General features: G+C 46.5%; 1 protein-coding gene and 2 non-coding genes across 3 annotated transcripts in view; all 3 read right to left on the reverse strand.

Annotated features, from left to right (window-relative positions):
* Positions 1–3,720: 3,720 nt before the first annotated feature.
* Positions 3,721–3,884, reverse strand: LOC126012425 (U1 spliceosomal RNA). Its single transcript, XR_007496900.1, has one exon. It is a non-coding gene; the product is annotated as a U1 spliceosomal RNA (small nuclear RNA).
* Positions 3,885–4,298: 414 nt separating this feature from the next.
* Positions 4,299–4,431, reverse strand: LOC126012566 (small nucleolar RNA SNORA51). Its single transcript, XR_007497021.1, has one exon. It is a non-coding gene; the product is annotated as a small nucleolar RNA SNORA51 (small nucleolar RNA).
* A 7,281-nt stretch (positions 4,432–11,712) lies between these two features.
* The window catches only part of GMEB1 (glucocorticoid modulatory element binding protein 1), a 45,570-nt gene continuing 41,378 nt past the window's right edge, over positions 11,713–15,904 (reverse strand). Inside the window, exon 10 of the mRNA XM_049774775.1 lies at positions 11,713–14,056. Coding sequence (XP_049630732.1) covers positions 13,356–14,056 — 701 coding nt within the window. The 3' untranslated portion in view covers positions 11,713–13,355. The remainder of the gene's footprint in view (positions 14,057–15,904) is intronic.

Below are 15,904 nucleotides of genomic sequence, written 5' to 3' on the forward strand. Positions count from 1 at the left end.
CCATCCCGATTCAGCCATGTGCAAGGCAAATGCTGTGCTATTGCTCTGGCCTCCCTAGTGTTGTGGGCCTATACCTAATAGTACTTAGGAGGCCATGTAGTGCCAAGATAAAAAATTGGAGTCATGCACATATCAGACATGGGTTCTAACTCTTTGAACTATCTCCGTATCACCTGGTCCATGTTTTTGGTTGCATTGTTCATCCTTTGGGTGCTCATCCTTTTTTTTTTTTTTTTTTGGTGTTGCACTGACCTGACTGTTTTGCAACCAGAAGTCACTTGTGCTGGCAATTGCAGATAAGCAGAGCAGCCAGGCTCAAATAAAAGAGTTTCAGATCACACTCAATGCACATGGGACCCCAGGATTTGAACTTAAGACCATACACTTGTAAGGCAAGCATTTAAAGTTCTGTACATTTTTTTTATTTTTTGGAAGGGGGTCACACCCGGCAGCGGCAGCACTCAGGAGTCACTCCAGGCCAGCTCGGGGGACCATATGGGATGCCGGTATTCGAACTGGGGTCTGTCCTGTGTTGGCCACGTGCAAGACAAACACCTTACTGCTGTGCTATCATTCTGGCCAAGTTCTGTACATTCTTGCATTCTTGATCATGCTTTTCTTTCTTCTTCTTCTTTTTTTTGTTTGTTTGTTTGTTTGTTTGTTTGGAAGTCACATCAGGCAGTGCTCAAGGGGTTACTGGCTCTACACTTAGGAATCACTCCAAGCAGAGTCAGGGGACTGAAGGATCAAACCTGGGTTGACAGCATACAAGGCAAACCCCCTATCCACTTTACCATCGCCCTGGCCCCCGGTAATGTTTTTCTTGATTGTGAAACCTACTTTAGGAATTTATTCAATTTGTTAAATGTTTTGAATTGTAGGGGCCAGAGAGATAGCATGGAGGTAAGGCATTTGCCTTTCATGCAGAAAGGTGGTTCAAATCCCGACATCCCATATGGTTCCCTGTGCCTGCCAGGGGTGATTTCTGAGCATAGAGCTAGGAGTAACCCCTGAGCTCTTCCAGTGTGACCCCCTAAAAAATGTTTTGAATTGTACAGTTGTAAAATATATAATTTCCTGTAAGCACTTACCTCAACCTAAAGTTTAAGAACTGGGCATTGACTCAAAGAGCTGGACTGCATGCTTGACGCACAGGAGTCCCAAGTTCAATCCCTAGTACCATATGGTCTTATCAGCACCACAGGGAGCACTAATCAACCCTAAGTGTGACTCAAAAACCAAAACAAAATTGGGGCTGGAGCGATAGCGCAGCAGTAGGGTGTTTGCCTTGCACGTGGACAGACCTTGATTCGATCTCTAGAGTCCCATATGGTCCCCTAAGCCAGGAGCAATTTCTGAACACATAGCCAAGAGTAACCCCTGAGCATCTATACTGTATAATCTGTAGATGTAAATATAAATATAGAACATTTAAAAATAAATCATAGCCAAGATGGGGCCGGAGAGATAGCACAGCGGCGTTTGCCTTGCAAGCAGCCGACCCAGGACCTAAGGTGGTTGGTTCGAATCCCAGTGTCCCATATGGTCTCCCATGCCTGCCAGGAGCTATTTCTGAGCAGACAGCCAGGAGTAACCCCTGAGCACCGCCGGGTGTGGCCCAAAAACAAAACAAACAAAAAAATTATAGCCAAGGAGCTCCACTATTTGATTTATGCCCAATTTCACATGGCCCATCATCAACATTGCTAAGTGTAGTTTTGGAGGTGCCTGAGAATCATCAAGTACGGCCCTAGAGGCCTCTGAGCATTGCTACTCTCGGCACCACAGAGCGAGCCTGAGATGGCTCTAGATCTGGAGTGCGTGCTTTGTATAGTTCCCAGCCAAGAGTAGTCTCTAAGCAGTACTTGATAATGGCTATTTTGTCTACTTTATTCTTTCATTTTATTTTATTATTATTTTTCTGTGTTTGTTTTTGGGTCACACCTGGCAGCGCTCAGGGGTTACTCCTGGCTCTACACTCAGAAATTGCTCCTGGCAGGCTTTGGGTGGGGGAGGGAGACCATATGGGATGCCAGGATTCGAACCAATGACCTTCTGCATGCAAGTCAAATGCCCTAACTCATGCTATCTCTTTGGCCCCATATTTTAAAATTCTTTTTTTTTTTTTTGTTTTTTTGGGCCACACCCATTTGACGCTCAGGGGTTACTCCTGGCTATGTGCTCAGAAATCGCCCCTGGCTTGGGGGGACCATATGGGACGCCGGGGGATCGAACCGCGGTCCTTCCTTGGCTAGCGCTTGCAAGGCAGACACCTTACCTCCAGCGCCACCTACCCGGCCCCATATTTTAAAATTCTGATGAAGCGGGGGCCAGCGAGATAGCATGGAGGTAAGGCGTTTGCGTTGCATGCAGAAAGACGGTGGTTCGAATTCCGACATCCCATATGGTCCCCCGAGCCTGCCAACAGTGATTTCTGAGTGTAGAGCCAGGAGTAACCCCTGAGCGCTGCCGGGTGTGACCCCCCCCCGCAAAAAAAAAAAAAACCACAAAAAAAACAAAAAAAATTTTGATGAAGTGTCTTCAAGTGATATTCAGGAGGCCTGAGCTTCATTTTCCTGCCTTTCTCTGCTAACTTGCCTGGAGGCTCAATTCAAGGATCCAAAGGTACCAAGTAACTCCAAATGTAAACAAAAACAAACAAAAAACATGAAAATTTTAGGAAATTGTGAAAGGATGAGAATTATATTGGGCTAAAGCAATTTTTGCCTTTTTTTTTTTGAGGCCACATCTGGCAGTGCTCAGAGTTTCCTTATGGCTCTGGACTCAAGAATCACTTTGGGGGGGGCGGGAAGGTGGCGCTAGAGGTAAGGTGTCTGCCTTGCAAGCGCTAGCTAAGGATCAGGACCACGGTTCGATCCCCTGGTGTCCCATATGGTCTCCCCAAGCCAAGGGCGATTTCTGAGTACATAGCCAGGAGTAACCCCTGAGTGTCAAACGGGTGTGGCCCCAAAAAAAAAAAAAAAAGAATCACTTTGGCAGTCTTGGGGACCATATAGGATACCAGGGATCAAACCTGGGTTGGCTACATGCAAGGCAAATACCCTACTTGTACATCGCTCCAGCTCCTATTTATTATTATTATTATTATTATTATTATTTTGTGGTTTTTGGGTCACAAACGACAGTGCTCAAGGGTTATTCCTGGCTCCAGGCTCAGAAATTACTCCTGGCAGGCACGAGGGACCATATGGGACTCGAACCAATGACATCCTGCATGAAAGGCAAATGCCTTAATTCCATGCTATCTCTCCGGCCCCTATTTTATTTTTGTTTTAGGGTCACATGTGGTCAACAGAAGTCATTTTCCATGGTGTTTAACAGATCATTGTGATATTAGGGAATGAATCCATACCTCATGGATGTGCTCAGTCCTTTGAGCTCTCTCCCTAGTCCTAGGCCCAGTTTTAAAATTCAACCTTTTCTTTATTCTTTTTTTTTTTTTTTTTTTTTTGGTTTTTGGGCCACACCCGTTTGACGCTCAGGGGTTACTCCTGGCTATGCACTCAGAAATCGCCCCTGGCTTGGGGGGACCATATGGGACGCCGGGGGATCGAACCGCGGTCCGTCCTACGCTAGCGCTTGCAAGGCAGACACCTTACCTCTAGCGCCACCTTCCCGGCCCCTTCTTTATTCTTTTTACCTTGAGTGTATTAAAACATGTTCTAGAAGCCAGAGCCCTGCCAGGAGTAATTTTTTTTTCAGGGGATAGCGCGCACGCAGTCCCCCACTACCATAAATTACGCAGTTGAGTTTCCCACATTTGGGGAAATCGCAGGGGTCAGCACGCCTAGAGTGCAATGGGCGAGCCTCACCCTGGGGAAACCACCTTCGTGATCATGGAATCGCCCCTGCCAGATAAGTATTAGGAGTAATTTTTGATTGTAGAGCTAGGAGTAATCCCTGAGTATCAACAGCTGTGGCCTAAAATCCAAAACCAGCTAACTAAATAAAAATAAAAACTGTGGGGGGGGCGGAGCAGTGGCTCAGAGCAGTAAGGTGTCTGCCTTGCTAGCGCTAGCCTAGGACAAACCGAGGTTCGATCCCCCAGCGTCCCATATGGTCCCCCAAGCCAGGAGCGATTTTTGAGTGCATAGCCAGGAGTAACCCCTGATTATCATCAGGTGTGACCCCCCAAAAACAAACAAACAAAAACAAAACTGTGGTCAGAGAGCAGTAGGGCATTTGACTTGCACGCAGCCATCCTGACAGATGGTGGTTCAAATTCCAACATCCCATATGGTCCCCTGTGCCTGCCAAGAGCGATTTCTTTTATTTTTTTTGGTCCCCCAATTCACAATACAGACCAGGCAAAGGGCCTAGGTTGAGGTGTATATGGGGTGCGTTTACTGTACTTCCTCTTTCTGTACAGTCAATGTAAAGAACATAGCCTGTGGTAAAAATTGGGAGGCCAAGAGTGATTTCTGTTTATTTGTTTTTCTTGTTTGTTTTTGAGTCACACCCAGCAGTGCTCAGGGGTTACTCCTGGCTCTATGCTCAGAAATCGCTCCTGGCAGGCTCAGGGGGACCATATGGGATGCCGGGATTCAAATCACTGACCTTCTGCATGAGAGGCAAACACCTTACCTCCATGCTATATCTCCGGCCCCGGCAAGAGTGATTTCTAAGCATAGAGCCAGGAGTAACCCCTGAGCACCACCGGGTGTGACCCAAAAACCAAAAACCAAGAAAATAAATAAATTAAATTAAATAAAAACTGTGGGCCAGAGAGATAGCACAGCAGTAGGGAATTTGCCTTGCATGCAGCCGACCCAGGACAGATGGTGGTTCGAATCCCGGCATCCCATATGGTCCCCTGAACCTGCCAGGAGCAATTTCTGAGTGCAGAGCCAGGAGTGACCTCTGAGCGCTGCCAGTTGTGACAATCCCCCCAAAAAAACCTCTCTGGAGGCTGGATCAATAGCATAGCAGGGAGGGTGTTTGCCAGGAGTGATTTCTGAGCAACCCCAAAACAAAACCTACTCTAGCTATAACTTAAATATTATTTCATATTTCATGCTTGATTTTATTGTCTTTATAATCAAATATTATCAATAGTAATACTTATATATTTATTTTTAAGGCACTTAAAAGGTATACGACCATCTGAACTGAATATTAATTTCCAAGATATTGAAACAACATTGGCCTTCTTTCCCTAAGGTGGCAGTTTATTATTTTTTTTGGGTGGTCACTCCCGGCAGCACTCAGGGGTTACTCCTGGCTCTATGCTCAGAAATAGCTCCTGGTAGGCTCAGGGGACCATATGGGATGACAGGATTCGAACCACCAACCTTCTGCATGAAAGGCAAATACCTTACCTCCATGCTATCTCTCTGGCCCCAAGGTGGCAACTATAAAAAGAAACTTCTGGGGCTGGAGACATAGCACAGTGGTAGGGCGTTTGCCTTGCTCTCAGCTGACCCAGTATGGACCACGGTTAGATCCCTAGCATCCCATATGCCCCCTAGCCTGTCAGGAACAATTTCTGAGTGCAGAGCCAGGAGCAACCCCTGAGCACCACCGGGCATGACAAAACAAAACAAAAGAATTCAGAATGAGGACCTGGAGCAGATAGGGAGCTTGCCTCGCATGTGCATGTGGCAGATCTGGGACCCTATATGGTACCGAGACTACCAGAAGTAATTCCTGACTGCAAAACCAGAAATAAGCTCTGAACAATGTCAGACATTGTCCAAAATAAACAAAAAATTCAGAATAAGCAAGTGAGGTAGTATAGCAGGTAGGTGCTTGCTTTGCTTGTAACTAATATGGTTTGATCTAAGGTACCACATATGGTTGGTTCCCTGAGCCATAAAGGAAACATTTACATAGTTGTTTGATGCCTTCATGGAAACCACATGAACAGAAGCTTTGGAGTATTTGTTTTTCCTTGTGGAGAGGCAGGCAGGTTCGGGCTACACCTGGCAATGCTTTGGAGTTACTTGTGGCTCTGCAATCAGGAACTACTCCTGGTGGTGCTTGGGGGACTAGCCCCCCGTGGGGCATTTACTTTAAATCAGCTAAATTCCAGTCCTGGATTCATATGATGGAAACTTGGAGAAGCTGACACATTTCTCGAGTGTGATAATCTCAGGGGAGACTGCTCACACTGCTTACTTTGCCTAGCTCTGGATACAGAAACAGCAAGTGACTAAGGATTTTATTCTCTTGGGTTTTGGGCTACACCCATTAGTGCTCAGGGGTTACGCCTGGCAAGCTAGAAGGACTATATGGGATGGCGGGGATTGAACTCAGTCTGTCCCAGTTTGGCCATGTGCAAGGCAAATGTCATACCACTGTGCTATCACTCTAGCTCCTTTCTCCTTTTATTTGTCTGTTTGTTTTTCTTTTTGGGTCACATACCTGGCTGTGCTTAGGGGTTACTCCTGGCTCTGTGCTCAGGAAGTACTCTTTGTTCTGGGGACCATATGAGATGACAGGGCTTGGGTCCACCACGTGCAAGGCAAGCTCTCTACTCTATCTACTCGAAAATGAAACACACACACAAACACACACACACACACACACACAAACACACACACACACACAATTTTTCTTTTTCTTGGTTTTTGGGTCACACCTGGCAGTGCTCAGGGGTTACTCCTGGCTCTATGCTTAGAAATCGCTCCTGGCAGGCTTGGGGGACCATGTGGAATGCCGGGGTTCAAATCACAGTCCTTCTCCATAAAAGGCAAACGTCCTACCTCCATGCTATCTCTCCGGTCCCCTTATTTTGTTCTTTTAGATCTCAGCAAATAACTTGTTCTATCATTTTATTTTGCCACTCTTGCTTCATTGTATCACTAGAAAAGGGTCTGTTGAAACCTATGGACTTATTATCAGAAAAAATTTTCTTTTTGGGTAACATCTGGAGGTGCTCAAGGCTTACTCCTGGCTCTGTGCTCAGGGACCTCTCCTGATGAAACTTGGGGACCTATGAGGTGTTAAGGATTAAACCTGGTTGTGTACAAGGCAAATGCCCCTGTCTGCTGTATTATCTTTCTGGTTCCAGAACAATGTTCTTCTTTTTTTTTTTTTTTTTGGGAGGGGTCACACCCAGCAGTGCTCAGGGTTTTTGGGCCACACCCGGTGTTGCTCAGGGGTTACTCCTGGCTCTATGCTCAGAAATCGCTTCTGGCAGGCTGGGGCGGGGGGAGGACCATATGGGATGCCGGGATTCGAACCACCACCCTTCTATCTACATGCAAGGCAAACGCCCTACCTCCATGCTATCTCTTCGGCCCAGAACAATGTTTTTCAATGCATGAAAAAAAATTACATGAGGGGCGGGGCGGTGGCGCTAGAGGTAAGGTGCCTGCCTTGCCTGCGCTAACCTTGGACGGACCACGGTTCGATTCCCCGGCGTCCCATATGGTCCCCCAAGCCAGGAGCAACTTCTGAGCGCATAGCCAGGAGTAACCCCTGAGCGTCAACGGGTGTGGCCCCCAAAAAAAAAATTACATGGGCCCGGAGAGATAGCACAATTGCCTTGCAAGCAGCCGATCCAGAACTAAAGGTGGTTGGTTCGAATCCCAGTGTCCTATATGGTCCCCTGTGCCTGCCAGGAGCTATTTCTGAGCAGACAGCCAGGAGTAACCCCTGAGCAACACCGGGTGTGACCCAAAATCAAAACAAAACAAACAAAAAAATTACATAGGACACAAAATAAATCAATTATATTTAAATGTACTTAACTCCAACCAGTCTCTTGAGTATGAATTCCTTAAATTCAGGGACTGTCTTCACCTCAGTATTATCAGTACCTAGCTCAAAGCCTAGCACATAGATGGTACTTAAAAGTGTTTATTTGTGGGGCCGGGCGGTGGCGCTGGAGGTAAGGTGCCTGCCTTGCCTGCGCTAGCCTAGGACAGACCGCGGTTCGATCCCCCGGCGTCCCATATGGTCCCCCAAGCCAGGAGCAACTTCTGAGTGCATAGCCAGGAGTAACCCCTGAGCGTCACAGGGTGTGGCCCAAAAACAAAAAAAAAAAAAAAAAAAAAAAGAGAAAAGTGTTTATTTGGGGGGCCAGAGCGATAGAACAGCGGGTAGAGCGCTTGCCTTGCACGCGCTCGAACTGAGTTCGGTCACAGGCGTCCTGAGAAAGCTAGGAATAGCTCCTGAGCATAGCCGGGTGTGGTTAAAAAAAGACAAAAAAAGGGGGCCGGGCGGTGGCGCTAAAGGTAAGGTGCCTGCCTTGCCTGCGCTAGCCTTGGGTGGACCGCAGTTCAATCCCCCGGTGTCCCATATGGTCCCCCAAGCCAGGAGCAACTTCTGAGCACATAGCCAGGAGTAACCCCTGAGCATTACCGGGTGTGGCCCAAAAAATCAAAAAAAAAAAAAAAAAAAAAGACAAAAAAGGGGCCGGGCGGTGGCGCTAAAGGTAAGGTGCCTGCCTTGCCTGCGCTAGCCTTGGACGGACCGCGGTTCGATCCCCCGGTGTCCCATATGGTCCCCCAAGCCAGGAGCAACTTCTGAGCACATAGCCAGGAGTAGTAACCCCTGAGCGTTACCGGGTGTGGCCCAAAAAAAAAAAAAGTGTTTATTTGGGGCCGGCAAGGTGGCACTAGAGGTAAGGTGTCTAGCCTTAGCCAAGGAAGGACCTTGGTTCGATCCCCCAGGGTCCCATATGGTCCCCCCAAGCCAGGGGCAATTCCTGAGTGCTTAGCCAGGAGTAACCCCTGAGCATCAAACGGGTGTGGCCCGAAAAACCAAAAAAAAAAAAAAAAGTGCTTATTTAGGGCCAGAGAGATAACACAACAGTAGGGTGTTTGCTTTGCATGCAGCCCACCCAGGACTGATAGTGGTTTGAATCCCAGCATCCCATATGGTCCCCCAAACCTGCCAGGAGCAATTTCTGAGCACAGAGCAAGGAGTAACCCATGGGTGCTGCTGCCGGGAGTGACCCAAAGACAAAACAAAACAAAACAAAAAAAAAAAGGAAAAAAAGAAATTTCTCCTGGCAGGCTCTAGAGACCATAATGGCTGCTGGGAATCGAACCCACATTGGCCGCATGCAATGTAAATGCCTTACCTATACAACTTTTTTTTTTTTTTTTTTTGGTTTTTGGGCCACACCCTGTGACGCTCAGGGGTTACTCCTGGCTATGCGCTCAGAAGTTGCTCCTGGCTTCTTGGGGGACCATATGGGATGCCGGGGGATCGAACTGCGGTCCGTCCTAGGCTAGCGCAGGCAAGGCAGGCACCTTACCTCCAGCGCCACCGCCCGGCCCCACCTATACAACTTTTAAAATTAACTATTGGAGAGCCTGAGTGATAGCACAGTGTAGGGCGTGTGCCTTGTACATGTATGCTCAGGACGAACCTGGATTCGATCCCCAACGTCCCATATGGTCCCGAGTCAGGAGTGATTTCTGAGTGCATAACCAAAAGTAACCCCTGAGTGTCATTGGGTGTGGCTCAAAAACCAAAAAAGTAAATAAACAACGTAAAATTAACTATTGGGGCTAGAGAGATTGCACAGTGGTAGGGCATTTACCTTGCATGCAGCCTATCCAGGATGAACAGTGGTTCGAATCCTGGCATCCCAGATAGTCCCCCATGCCTGCCAGGAGCAATTTCTGAAAGCAGAACCAGGAGTAACCCCTGAGCGCTGCTGGGAGTGGTTCCCTCCCCCCCGCAAAAAAAAGTGTTTATTTAATGAATAAACAGGAAGATAGATGGCCTGTGCCAAGTCAGCCTGATGAATGATTCATTGCAGCTGTTGTTCTTTATGCCAATGGCTTGTATATTCCTTACTTGATCTGAGATCTAGTCCTGCATTTCTCAGCCAGGAGCCACATGGTCCCCCTCTGGTTTCACTACTTCTCTCTGCCAAGATGTTCCAAAGGGTCAAAGGTGAAAATCACTTCAATGGAGGGGCAGGGCACAAGACTAAGGGGTCAACCAGTAGGACAGGGATAACAAGGTTGGAAGGGAGCCACCGGAAGAAAAAGTCTAATAAACACTGGTCTGGAACAGGTTGAGAACTCACACTTCATGAGGGCAATTAATGACAGGCTATTAGAAAATCAGGAAAGCAATAAAGCTCATGTACCTCACCAGTCAAAATATTCAGATAGTGAAAGTTAACAAGCTCAGACCTCAGGAGATCTCTTGATTTTGGAAGCATGATACTCATGGTACTGTATAATACAACCAACATCTCTGATAGAGAGGCAGGAACCTCAGCTGGCAAGTAGGAGGTTCCTACAGTTCCTCTTCTACTCTGAATTGAGCTTTTCATCTTTTTTTTGGGGGGGGGGTCACACCCAGCAGTGCTCAGGGGTTACTTCTGGCAGGCTCAAGGGGGGGGACCATATGGGATGCTGGGATTCGAACCCATCCTTCTGCATGCAAGGCACACACCCTACCTCCATGCTGAGCCCCTGAGCTTTTCATCTTTGATTTTTGGGGGGGGGGGGGCACACTTGACAGTGCTCAGGGGTTATTCCTGGCTCTGTACTCAGATATTGCTCCTGGCAGGCCTGGGGGACCATATGAAATGCCAGGGATAGAATCCAGAACTTCCTGGGTTAGGTTAGCCATGCATTACCAGTGGTCCTAAAACTATGGCCCGCAGGCCACATATTGTATTTGTATCTGTTTTGTTTCTTCATTGCAAAATAAGATATATGCAGTGTGCGTAAGAATTCGTTCATAAGTTTTGTTTTTACTAGAGTCAGACCCTCCAATGGTCTGAGGGACAGTGAACTGGCCCCCTATTTAAAAAGTTTGAGGACCCCTGCATTAGGCAAATGTCCTAGTGCTATGCTATCACTTTGGCCCCAGGCCTTTCATCTTTGAGAAAAAGAGAAGTGTCTCTAAAAATCCTAGAGGGATGACACATGTCTTTCTTTTTCTTTTTTTTTTTGTTTTTTTTTTGGGCCACACCCGGTAATGCTCAGGGGTTACTCCTGGCTATGCGCTCAGAAGTCGCTCCTGGCTTGGGGGATCATATGGGATGCCGGGGAGGATTGAACCCCGGTTCATCCTAAGTTAGCGCTGGCAAGGAAGACACCTTACCTCTAGCGCCACCATGTCGGCCCTGACACATGTCTTTCTAGGTCCAAGTAATAGTTTTAGGTGCAGGCAAAAATTTAGTTTTTGTTAATGTACTAAAGAAAAAAAACTTAAACAGCAAGAACTAAAAGCCACTCTCTTCACCAAAGATTATATTACGGGCTAAAGGTTCGTCCTAAGTTGACTGCTACATATATTAAATATTCTGAAATGAAATGTAGAACCCATGCCAAACTTTAAAGCTGAAACCACAATTGCATGGGATTCACAAAACCACAACTACATGGGTCCACCCTTAAGGATATTCAGATGCATGGTCCTACGTCAGGGAACTTCTTTTATTTTGTTTTGTTTTTGGGTCACATCCAGCAGTGCTCAGGGGTCACTCCTGGCTCTACACTAAGAAATCGCTCCTGGCAGGCTCAGGGGACCATATGGGATGCCAGGATTCAAACCACCGATCTTCTGCATGGAAGGCAAATGCCTTACCTCCATGCTTTCTCTCCGGCCCATCAGGGAGCTTCTTAAACTATGTACAACCACCTGAATGATGCCAGGATAGAGTTCCACTTGCTTTATAATAGCATTTCCAACACTGATTGGAAGAAACATGACTTCAGGTGGGCACTTTCTCTTGGTGAAGTGGGAGCAAATAAAAGAAAGAAACCACATGTCAAAGTTTTGCTTTTAATTAAAAAAAAAAAAAAGTAAAACAAAACAAAAGCCCTCCAACACCTAGTGTGTGCTTCCTTTTTTTTTTTTTTTTTTGGACCTATTTTTCTTTAATTGCCAACAGTTTTCCTATATTTTTTCTAGTGCAATAAACAATGCAGTCAAAGAAATTAAAACCAGGATCTATTCTTGCTCCAAACATTGAAGATGGTCAGAGAAGAAATCACAGCACAGAAAAATGGCCCAGCTCTAAATATACAAACAAAATTTAAAAAAAGAAAGAATACAAAGTACACTGCCCCGTGCCAGGAAATATTACTGACATTCCTGGTGTTCTTATAATATAGTGTTGCTGACAATGCTTCTTTCCCAGGAATCCAGCTCACTCAAGGAGGAGACATCTACTGAAAACTTCAGGATAGGCTGGGGGTATGGAGTCTTCCCTGCCAAGCCTAAGGCTTTATTATGAACTCAGTATCTCACAGAACCATCTGTGGTATAAATAAATCTAAAAAGGGATAAAGGCTGGCAGTCACCCATCACTGTCCTCCAAATCAGTCAAAAAATTGAAGAGTGTGGGATTCGGGAGACAGATGCCACTAATAGTTGAGGACTGGAGGGAACAACAAAGGAAGCACCAAATGAGTGGCTGCTTTTGGTTCTAAAGCCAAAAGAGGGACCCTCATAAGGAACAGGTGGTATGGATAAGGTTCTCCCCTTCTCCTGGAATCATGCAATAAAGATGGCTTGGAGCCCCATCCCCACAACAGCCATAGTCCAAAAACACCTTTCAACACATTAGACAATTTGCAAATGAATGAATTCATTCTACTTTAGAAGGATAAGTGCTTTGACAAAGTGGGGAACCAAGGAGGCTACCACCTTGAATCCCACAGCATAGCTGTGACTGCCTGGATTTCTATTTCTGCAAAGTCACAGGTTTTCCATTTCTGATGCCATTTGCTTTGTTGAGACGTGCACTTCCACTCAGCTCAGTCCATTCCTAAAAATGGCACCCATGGCAGTAACCCTCAGAGATAAAGAGGCATCAGATACAGTTCTAGAAGTTAAGATAATTTCCTTGCCCCATCCTGGCCAAAGCACTTCCCCTTTTTAAGCTGCTGCTGGTAAGTCATCTTTCCCTCCAAGCAAAGTTCAACTTCCTTTAATTCCAGCGTTTTGCACTGGCTTCAGAGGGGCCTTTCCAGGAGACAAAATAAAGTGTCCTGCATCCACATTTGAGGGAGTTAGCTTCCAGTGTCAAATCTGCAGTCCAAAGTTTGGTCAATAAATCTTTATCAAAACAAAACTGTATGACCACACAGACTAGCTTGAAAAGGGCTTTCTGGACAGGATTTCCGATTATCATGATGGCTCCCCAAAAGTAATAACATTCTTGGTAAAGGATTAGGATATCGAGTGACCTACTCTCAAATTCAAAAGGGCAGCTTGTTTTTGTCCATTTTTCAATGACAGGGTGGAGGGACTCAACATTTTTAGTTACAAACAAGATTTTGTTGCTGTTTTTGTTTTGTTTCTTAAAAAAAAAAATAACTATGTGGAAATGAGTGGGACAATGATGAAAATAAACAAATAATTAAAATTTCAAGCCAAAATATATCTCCTGGCCCCAAGATTCCCAGTTAGTCCTCTAAGACCACAATCTCCACATTGTGGACCTGGTGCTGGTGTTCTTCCATCTCTGCCACAACTTTCTCCTCAGTCCTCAGCTCGGTCTCCAAAATGACGGCTTTGCCATCAGTATCTTCAGCCTCTGGGTCAGGGGCCGGATCAATTTCGATGATGGTCTGCCCGTCCTCTGAGGTGCTTTCGACTGCCTGGATTGTTGTTGAGGTTATGCCAGATTCCATGGTCACCAATTCCATAGGATTTACCATGGTAGTTATGTTGCCCAGGGTACTCCCATCCTGCACGGCGGTGGAACTAATCAGAGCCAAGCTAGACGGGTGGATGGTCACTGTGTCTGGTGAGCTGCTCTTGGCAGAGGAGACCACTGTGGCATAGCGGAAGAGCTGAGGGCCAGAAGGCAATGTATGTACAGTCACAGGACTGGAGCCCTGGCTGAGAGTGGCCACTGGAATATTGCCCATGGAAAACGACTGACCCACTGGGGTAATGGTGATGGGTGAGATGACGGTGAACTGAGGTTGTTGGACAGGAGGAGAAGGGCTCAGGACAGTGGTCGAGGCTGGCCGCTGGAGCCGGGGCCTTTTTGGAGGCTTGGGAGTGCTCACAGGCATCAGTACCACATTTTGAACTGTCTGGGATTTCAGCCTGTGATCCTGAGCTTGCTTCTTTTGTTCTTCCAACTGGCGTTCCAAGTCTGTGGAAAAGAAAAGATTTTGGGTAGAGGGAAGTGTAATCTTGGGAACAGTAAACTGGAAGTCGGGAGACTTTTGCCACTCGACAGATTTTGAGAACTCATTTCAGATTTTATTTGGGGTGTGTGTGTGTGTGTGTGTGGCTTTTTTTTTGCATTTTGTTTTGCTGTGTGTGTGTTTGGCTTTTTCTTTTCTTTTTTTTTTTTTTTTTTTTTTGGTTTTTGGGCCACACCCGTGTGATGCTCAGGGGTTACTCCTGTCTATGCGCTCAGAAATCGCCCCTGGCTTGGGGGGGACCATATGGGACGCCGGGGGATCGAACCGCGGTCCTGATCCTTGGCTAGCGCTTACAAGGCAGACACCTTACCTCTAGCGCCACCTTCCCGGCCCCGCGTTTGGCTTTTTCTTTTTGCATTTTGTTTTGCTTTTTTTGGCCACACCTGGCATGTGTGTGTGTGTGTGTGTGTGTGTGTGTGTGTGTGTGTGTGTGTGTTTGGCTTTTTTTTTTTTGCATTTTGTTTTGGTTTTCTTGGCCACACCCGGCAGCGCTCAGGGGTTATTCCAGGCTCTGCGCTCAGAAATCATTCCTGGCTCAGGAAACCATATGAGACATGGTTGGGATATGCCAGGGACTGAACCCGTATCCGTCCTCTGGTTTGTTGGTTTTTTATTTTGTTTTTGTGTTTTTGGACCACACCTGGAGGCGCTCAGGGGTTATTCCTGACTCTGCTCAGAAATTGCTCCTGGCAGGCTCAGGGGACCATATGGGATACCTGGAATCAAACCTGGGTCCATCCCAGGTCAGCTGCAAGTAAGGCTCAGATTTTATTTGGATTGTTTGTTTGGGGAAGTTTGAGGCAATATCTAGCATTGCTGAGGGATTTCTCCTAGTGGTGCTGGAGAGCAAACTATTGCCGGTCCCATTCAATGTGCCTTAACCTCTGTACTATCTCTCAGGTATAGTTAATGTTGCTCTTGGGCTACACACAGTGGTACTCAGGACTTACTCCTGGGTCTGCACTAAGGGATCACTCCTGGTGAGTTTGGGGAACCAATTGGGGTTCCAAAGATAGAATCTGTGTTGCCTGTGTGCAAGGCAATTGCCCTACCCTCTGTGTTATCGCTTTAGTCCTTAGACTATAACATTTAAGCAGAAGTTGAAAGGAGAGGGCCAGTTCCTTTTGGTGCCAGTGGGGGTGGGGAGAGTCTTTGGGTAATGTATGTCAAGTGAGAGAAGAAAGGCAGAAGTCCTGAGAAGGAAATCTATAGCTTTCTTTCTCCACTTTTGCCACCCAATGAAAGCTAGTGAGATTTTGGGACTGATAAAGTCTGTGGTGATTCCTAAAGGGCACAGACCTCATGTCCTGTCAGTCCAACCAGGCAACCATGAGGCCACACCTGATGTCCATTTGTTCTGTCTAGCAAGGGAGTTTATCCCTACCACCTGATTCCTTCAGGAGCTGTGAATTCAGGCTGGAGTAAGGAATTGCTCTTTGTCAGAAGGAAAGTCAGTCCTAGACCTTACTCAGGTCTTTTTAGGCTTGCCGCCTTGTAACATGCTCAGTAACATGCTCAAGAGAGAATGCAGACTATTCCAGAGAAGGAGAGAGTCCCACTACACATTCCAGCATTAAAGTATAAGAATAGGAAATTTCATCCACATCTCAAGAATGGAGATGCAGGTAACATTGCTTAGTCACCTTACACCCAGGCAACACATGCAAGCAGCAGAGACAACTAGGCCCAGGGAATGCATAGGCCTCTGGCAAATTTTCTTTATTATATTTTCTTTTGTTTTATTTGGGTGCCTGACTATGCTCAGGGATCATTCCTGGTGGGGCTTGGGAGAG

The sequence above is a fragment of the Suncus etruscus genome, chromosome 6 (genome assembly GCF_024139225.1).
Source record: "Suncus etruscus isolate mSunEtr1 chromosome 6, mSunEtr1.pri.cur, whole genome shotgun sequence".
NCBI classification, from domain to species: Eukaryota; Metazoa; Chordata; class Mammalia; order Eulipotyphla; family Soricidae; genus Suncus; species Suncus etruscus.